This window comes from Acyrthosiphon pisum, chromosome A2 (genome assembly GCF_005508785.2).
Source record: "Acyrthosiphon pisum isolate AL4f chromosome A2, pea_aphid_22Mar2018_4r6ur, whole genome shotgun sequence".
NCBI classification, from domain to species: Eukaryota; Metazoa; Arthropoda; class Insecta; order Hemiptera; family Aphididae; genus Acyrthosiphon; species Acyrthosiphon pisum.
In genome coordinates, this window is record NC_042495.1 from 22,971,295 (window position 1) to 22,980,078 (window position 8,784).

Below are 8,784 nucleotides of genomic sequence, written 5' to 3' on the forward strand. Positions count from 1 at the left end.
TGTGTTTAACTTGGGCCAATTAATTGGCTAAAGTGCACTTTACCAACCCATGCAAATTTTTTGATTTTTTTTTTTTTGGAACTTATTCCTTAAATTTGTTAAGAACAATGGTGCAATCAGAATTTGACAGTCAGACTTAGTTTCGAAGTCATGGCCTTTGGAAGTTCACAATTTTGAGTTTTCTTACGCATCGGCACAACGCTATACATTATCACATATTGAGCTTTTTTTTTTATTCTTGAGACATACCTATATTGATGAAATTATTAATGAGTACATAGGTCTGTTGTCTGTAAAAAATAGATCTATAGAATGAACTATTTATAAGAATTTTTGTTTTAAATTTTCTATTCTTAGCTATAAAAGTTGAAAATTATATATATTTTTAACTACTAAATAATTTGTTAATTCTATTGACACTTATAGAATTATACTAAAATAATACAAACATTTCTGTTACTTTTCTTGATAAAATAATTTTTAGACGAATATATTTTAGTTGATAGATTAGATAGGCTTAATAATATATTAAGACCTTTAATAGTTAATTGATATATATTTTTTAAATTATTATTTGAGGTGTGAATAGTATAAATATATTTAATTATCATTTGAAGTAAAAATTATGCAGGCACTATAAGCATGTAGGTACATCATACATTATGGAAAAACTTCAATACAATTGTTTATTATAATTTAGGAAAATAGAAAAAAGTCGCTCTTTATGTGATCCTAATTTAAAAAAGTAGAAACTTTTTTTATAACAGAGTTAAGTTAATAAATTTTCCCATGGTAATTACGACAGTTAATAATAGTTTGGATCATAAAGTTTATACTAACAGCGACCAACTCAATATTTTTAAAATATAATTTTTTAATCCATTTACTGTAGCTTATCATTGTTGTAAAAACTTCTGTCTTATTGAGTCTATAATATAGACAGTTCAAAATACAATAATCTGTAAACTGTTACAGAACTGTAGCAAATATTATAAATTAATTAATAAACGTTATTAAAAAAAAAAAAATTAACAACGAAAATATGTACATACAGTTTACTCTCAATTATCCGCTGTCTTCCACGGAATCGTCTACATACCTATAATGTATGCAAAAAAATATATACGTATTGTATCTTTCCATTATAAATCATTATAGGTTTAATTGAGTTGTGAATTTGTCATAGCCAATAACTCGATAACGACGTAAAATACGCTTATTTAATATTAATACACATGTATGTACTTTTATTAATACACATTATTTATGTTCCTTTAATACTAGACCCTTGAATGTACATTGTACATCATTATCGGTTAAATTGGGCTGCAATAGTCGATTATGCGATAACGTACATTACATATTGCATTTGATCAGTTATAAGTTATAACGCGTATGCCGTATACCTATTTAGTCTTCTGTCTAGTAAGGCTAGATCTAGCCATGAAGCAGCTCTAAAACATATAGACGAGATCATTAAATATCTAGAAGAACAAGATGATACAACTCTGTGTGACAACATTCATTGTACATACATGTGTATCTTTTTTAATAATACATATGTAATAATAATTTACAATTTAGTTTTTATAATAAAATTTAATTTTGCGGATTATCCGCGGAATTCGTTTATCCGTGGATGTCCTGCCACCCTATTCCACGGATAATCAGGAGTAAACTGTACTTAAGTTTCCTAAAAAACTTAGAAAATTATTACCTAAATTACAACAATAAATAGGTAGGTTGATACGTTTCGTTTTAAAATGTGTTAAATTATTTGCATAGAGTAATATGAAACCTATACAGATAAACAATTGTCATTGTTCATTCAAGTAACTGTAACAGAACTGTAGCAAATATTATAAATGAATTAATACACTTCATTAACAAAAAAAAATAAAACAATGAAAATATGTACAAACTTAAGTATCCTAAAAAACTAAGAAAATTATTACCTATATTACAACAATGAATAGGTTGATACATTTTGTTTTAAAACGTGATAAATTGTTTGTATAAAGTAATATGAAACCTATACAGATAAACAATTGACATTATTCAAGAATGCTGTTTAAATGTTTTAGAGCTATACTTTTGTAGCGCTTACTTATTATTAAAAAGTAATAATATTAATACAAATATAATATAACATTTATTAACTAATAATTATTTTTATGATACATAAAATACAATAATTTAATTTAAAATTATGTTATAAGCAGAATTCACATAAAAAAGTTATAAAGCCATTGTTCTTCTCAGTTCTGAAAGAGTTTTTTTCTTTTCACCAATCTATAAAATAAAATAATATTAAATTAATATAGACTATTTTAATAATTAACTAATATACAGAGTTTAGACTGTATATTAAGACACTCATTCTTTCAGAAAATAGACAAAAATTATTTACATAATATTACTTGTTACAAAACAATATTTTTTATCATAAGTATTATGCCATAAGCCATTTTTGATTTCTAACCTTTTGAATTAAAACATACATTTTGATTTACATAAGCATAATATTATTTGGAGTATTTCCATATTTATTCGTTGAAGTTTTAAATACTTATAACTACAGCGCAGATTTTTATGCATTAATTACCATTAATTAATACTTTTCTTTAAAATTCACTTATTTTCTGAATGTGTAATTTAAAATAATGGAACGCTACTATTAATACTTTTCTTTAAAATATCTGTATTTTGTAGGTAGTTTTAATGTGTTGGAAAAATAGGAATCAATTAAGTGAACTCCACACGGATATTTGTTGTTTTCATCTTAAAGCAAATTTACGCACAGCAGATAATGTTTAGCTCTGTTAGTTTAAAAATTAGAGTGATTCGACCACTTACCATAGTTTACGATACTTCAATTTTTCAACAAGTTATGCGTACATAATATAACGAAAATTAAAAATGTTCATAACTCACTTGAATATTGTATAATTGTAAAAAAAACACAGATAATGTTCTTACTAACATGTTTTATAATAGGTCGATTCTGTCAGTTATGTGCTAAGCGTAAATTTGCCATGTTACACACTTTTAAAATGGAGACAACAAATGTCTGCGTGGCGTCCTCTTAGCATCAAAAATTTATCCTAAAAGGAATTTACTTAGGTAGGTACCTACCTAAATAATAGTTTGTGTTTTGTCAGTAGTTTTAATCTATAAGAAAAAAATGAATTCCCTGGAAAAACCGTTTACACCAATAAGTATACGTATAAATTAATTTTGTTATTAATCATAACCATAAATGACAAAATATGCAAAATATGCACCATAAACGTACAACCGTTAAAATGATTGTGTTATGAAACAAATTCTGTGCCCACTGACTGGCCACTAAAACTTAACATTGTTAAAAAATATATATTTATATATAAATTAATATAAAGAAAAGGGAATTGTGGTTATGTACTAGTGTTTTTACGGCATGGGTTTGCTTTCTTCTAATTCATTAATAAAACCTTCATTCTTATATTTAATCGTAAGAAGTTTATAATATTTATTCGTATATTATGATACAATGAACAGCCTACAAGATGATTATTTTCTTATATTAAACATACACAGACCTTTATTTGGGCGTTATTAGATGACCATTTTGATTTTATATTTTACAATCATACAAATCCCCGATTAATTACTGTAGATATTTCTTAAGTAGCAGTGGCTAAAAAATATATCCCGAGTTTTCCAAAAAGAGTACACACATTGGTGGTCAAACTAATAACTATTTTTTAAATATAAGTAGACAAGAATATTACTGATGTTTAATTGGAAGCACTAAATTACTAAAGAAGAAAAACCAGGACGTTGAGGACCAAAGCTCTACATATTCAATGAGGAAAGCATGGAAAATCATAAAAGGATAAATATATCCATAGGCGTAGCTAGGGTGCTCTTAACCCCCAATTGTGAATATTAGCCCCCCCCCCAGAATAATTTGTATTTCATGTAGTTTATATTGTTTTTTTTATTATTATTAATCATTTTTGCAGCCCCCCCCCCTAAATATATTTAAAGATATCAGACTGTATTGACCATGTTTATTGAAAATATTAAACTTATTTACTCACCAACTACTCCTCATTGTTTCTAGTAAGCCTAGAAGTCCGTCCTGGTGAATTAAAATTATATACAGCAGCATTTTCAATATGTTCCTCTCTGTAAAATTGAGATTCTATGTAATCACTTTCATCATAATAAGCAAATTTTCTAGATTTTTAAGTAAATGTAAACAAAATCAAGTCAAATACAATTTTTATTAACTCACCTTATAATATTTGTTTCCATTGGTAAAATTACATTATTTCCAGTTTCAACATCATTACTTTGAGTAGCATAACTATATAAAAATAAAAATATTATTGAAAATGAAAAATTAAATTATGGAGATCAAGAAGTATTACTTTGAAGGAAAACCATTTCGATCATAAGGTTGGGGAATAGCGTTACGTAATAAAATTCCACAATATCTTCGCTTATAATTTTCTTCTAAAAAATGATCACTACATACACATTGCCATTCATGACAGCGGTCAATTCCTATAGCTTTGAGCCATTTTCTTTTTGTATGTTCATTCTTGTGAAATCTATATTGAAACAAATATCAATGAAAACAATAAATTATTAATGTTAGATTAGGAAAATAATCACAAAGTGAATATTATTTGGCTAAACCGGTTCAAAATTATTTTACAATATCCCTCACCAGGACATTAAAAAATCAGCTTTGAGTGAGTAAATTTCTAAAACCAATTGATACTCACCGATGAAAACGAACTACTGGACGATTGATTTTGGTGTTATCCGATTTATTATTGCACACTATACACTTATGCATTTTTAAAACGTAGGTAGTGTATTTATTATTATTAAAAATCAAGTAAAATAGTTAATACAAGTGCAACCACCAAGACCAATTTAACAGGTCGGATATTGAAGTTAGCCTTATCAGTAGACAGTTATCTGTATTGTATGCACTTGGAACTTAGAAAAATGAACTCGATCAATGGATGTGGGTAGCCTCGATCACTCAGTCTTGGATTGTATACGACACCAGCTCTATTCCAGTCTTCTATAGGCCGATGATTGTGTTTAGAGGTGTAAGTTTTTCCGTGGTAGCTAATCCAGTCATCTACAAAATGGTTGAGTGGTGAGGTATCGTGTGTTGTATTTTTCAAAGGTATAGTATGTTTTAAGTACCTATAATACATTGAAAATAATATGTCTACCGCAATCTCGCCGAGTACTGTACAAAGCACATGAACGAAACCAACAAAAAGATAACTTTTTGATTTCACTGTCACAAATTTGATGAGATATTATTTGTATTATTCAAAATGAATGTTTGATAAGGACCTATTTATTGTTTGGCCGGACAAACACACACGGTAAAAATAATAATATTCGATCACGAAAACTACGAAAACGAACGACAACCGACTAGTGATAAGCCGAACTCTTGTAATCACGGTCTTGGATTATAACATCAGTATACCTAACTTCGGTTCGTTCCATCGGTACATAGTAACAAATTACCAAATGGTCCCCCACAATAGGAATTTTGTTCGTTCTACCTCCACGTACGACGTACGATTCTACCATCTATAACATTGAAGATTTTCAAGAAGAAAAATTTGATACGTATCGGTTTGGAATAGTTACGTACCGGCTCGTATCGAAGTCTGAGTCCGATACGTATCGCTTGTATATTGCACATGCAACTTCTTGAACTCTCATTTGTTCCTTGAAAATCTTTATTACTCATTTACACGAGAATAATTACACACAAACAATTATTATTAGGCAGGAATGAATAAATCCGGAAATTATTAGGTACACTGGCAAATATTTTTACGGGAGTGTACCGTCAAATGGGCCAACTTGGGGCCTGTGTTTAACTTGGGCCAAAAATATTATCTTTTGGTTTTACCTCCATTACGGTCTTTTATCATTAATTAATGTGATACAAATATTCTGTTGTTATCTTAACAATATTTATTATCACTTTGGTAGTGTTGCAGCATCAAATTTTGATCATAAGTATTAATTTTATGTTTAGAATATCGTTTTGAAAAGGTCCGAAAACTTACACTCATACTCATTGAATTGGACGTTTTACATAAAAATTGATTATAACAAATATGTTCGGACATGTGTTAAATTTACTACTCTAAATTATAAATTATTATAATCCTGCATACATATTTGTAAATTACGTGTTACTTATTTAGTCCAACTTGAGCCAAGGTTATTCAACCCTGGTTTTTTAATATTATTTACATATTATAATACCTACTTATTTAATTGATAAACAAGAAAGTTGCCTACCTATTATGTAATACCTAACAAGAATGTTATTATTTTTTGATCTTATTATTTTTATTTTTATTGTAATACTTATTTAATTGGTCAACAAAAATATTTTTATTTTTTTTTAAGGTTAATATATTATACTCACTAGGCACAAAAAATATTTGTTAAATTCAGAAAATTGTATAGTATTTTTTAAAAATTTTAAATAGTGCCCCAAGTTGGTTTAAGTAAATTATAAAATAGGTTTTTCATAAGAAAAACATGAGTGCCCCATGTTGTAGAAATTCAGTACAACATGGGGCATGCAGAAAAATACAAAAAAAACATAGAACGAATAATTTGTATGGTTCAAATGCAACAGAAATTAATAAATCAAACCTTAACTGAAAAAAAAATTTTACATTGCAAATACCTCTAGATCAATTAATCTTAAAGTTATTTGCAATAGAATTTCAAAATTGACCCGAGTTGGCCCGTTTGACGGTAGGTAATAAAATAGGTAGGTACCTTACAAAATAACATAAATATACGATAGGTATACGTTACATCAGAAAATATAACGCTGGAAAAATACTTCACTGGAATTAAATGCACCAAATTCATAATATACCTACTTGAGAAGATCACTTATTACCTAAAGAAAATTGCTATAAACGATATTTTATTTGGGCACTCAAAGTTCAGTACTTCGATCACTTGTCGAGTATGATACCTAAGCAGTTAAAACAATATTATATACCTACCTACCAATTACAGTTTAGCAGTTTTGAGCTCCGATAACCCGATTTTTGAATTTTTCCAAAATAAATTGAATTAAATTTAAAATGTTTTTATTTTCACTATCAAAAAAAATGTGTATTGCTATTGTTTGTGTGAACTGTGAATACAGAATAACAATAATAACTGGCAGTCATATTATCGTGTCGGCCAAAATTGGCCCAAATGCCTGTGTGACTATAGGTAGGTACCCATATTTTATTGTCAAATAACCGGAAACGTGCATTTATACTGCACTAAAATAGCATCGGTATGCGGGCGAAGTCGACAAATTCTATGTAGGTAGGTACGTATAATAATATAGACTTTTCGTTTAAGAATTCCCATTTATTAATTATGTGTTTTTTTCTTCGAATTACTTTTATAAGTATTATTAAAACGCTCTTCGCAGAATTCCTAGTTAATTCATATTTAAATTATTTCATAACGATAAATTTAAAATCAACCGTTGATATTTATGGATATTTACCTAGATGATCTCAACACTGCAGTTTAGGCACCGGATACCGTCGAATGGGCAAACTTGGGCAAAAATATCACCTCCATAACAGTGTCTTGTCAATTTATTAATGCGAAACAAATTTCGTGTTGTTATGCTAACAATATGATTTAAACTCACTTTGGTAGGTACCTACCAGGTAGTGTCGCAGCATCACATTTTAAGCGTAGGTAACTAATAATTGTTATTAATTAATTTTACGTTTAATATCTATCGTTTTTCTAACGTTCGAAAACTCACACTAATAGTTAATACCCATAGAAGGAGATGTTTTATATACAAATTACATAAAAAATAATGTTTGGATGTGTGTAAAATGTACTTCCGTCAAACGGGCCAACTCGAGGCGTGTGTTTAACTTGGGCCAATTAATTGGCTAAAGTGCACTTTACCAACCCATGCAAATTTTTTGATTTTTTTTTTTTTTGGAACTTATTCCTTAAATTTGTTAAGAACAATGGTGCAATCAGAATTTGACAGTCAGACTTAGTTTCGAAGTCATGGCCTTTGGAAGTTCACAATTTTGAGTTTTCTTACGCATCGGCACAACGCTATACATTATCACATATTGAGCTTTTTTTTTTATTCTTGAGACATACCTATATTGATGAAATTATTAATGAGTACATAGGTCTGTTGTCTGTAAAAAATAGATCTATAGAATGAACTATTTATAAGAATTTTTGTTTTAAATTTTCTATTCTTAGCTATAAAAGTTGAAAATTATATATATTTTTAACTACTAAATAATTTGTTAATTCTATTGACACTTATAGAATTATACTAAAATAATACAAACATTTCTGTTACTTTTCTTGATAAAATAATTTTTAGACGAATATATTTTAGTTGATAGATTAGATAGGCTTAATAATATATTAAGACCTTTAATAGTTAATTGATATATATTTTTTAAATTATTATTTGAGGTGTGAATAGTATAAATATATTTAATTATCATTTGAAGTAAAAATTATGCAGGCACTATAAGCATGTAGGTACATCATACATTATGGAAAAACTTCAATACAATTGTTTATTATAATTTAGGAAAATAGAAAAAAGTCGCTCTTTATGTGATCCTAATTTAAAAAAGTAGAAACTTTTTTTATAACAGAGTTAAGTTAATAAATTTTCCCATGGTAATTACGACAGTTAATAATAGTTTGGATCATAAAGTT

General features: G+C 27.8%; 2 protein-coding genes across 2 annotated transcripts in view; both read right to left on the bottom strand.

Annotated features, from left to right (window-relative positions):
* Positions 1 to 5,472, bottom strand: part of LOC100574679 — a 17,009-nt gene extending 11,537 nt beyond the window's left edge. The window contains exon 1 of the mRNA XM_029490864.1: positions 5,069 to 5,472. Coding sequence (XP_029346724.1) covers positions 5,069 to 5,225 — 157 coding nt within the window. The 5' untranslated portion in view covers positions 5,226 to 5,472. The remainder of the gene's footprint in view (positions 1 to 5,068) is intronic.
* On the bottom strand, positions 2,208 to 5,069 carry LOC100574825. The gene is made up of 5 exons (XM_003245889.4): positions 4,779 to 5,069; positions 4,419 to 4,601; positions 4,283 to 4,354; positions 4,086 to 4,173; positions 2,208 to 2,292 (listed from the first exon to the last, which is right to left on the bottom strand). Exons 1-4 carry the CDS (start codon positions 4,850 to 4,852, stop codon positions 4,089 to 4,091), a joined length of 414 nt encoding a protein of 137 aa, XP_003245937.1. The 5' UTR covers positions 4,853 to 5,069; the 3' UTR covers positions 2,208 to 2,292; positions 4,086 to 4,088.
* Positions 5,473 to 8,784: the final 3,312 nt, after the last annotated feature.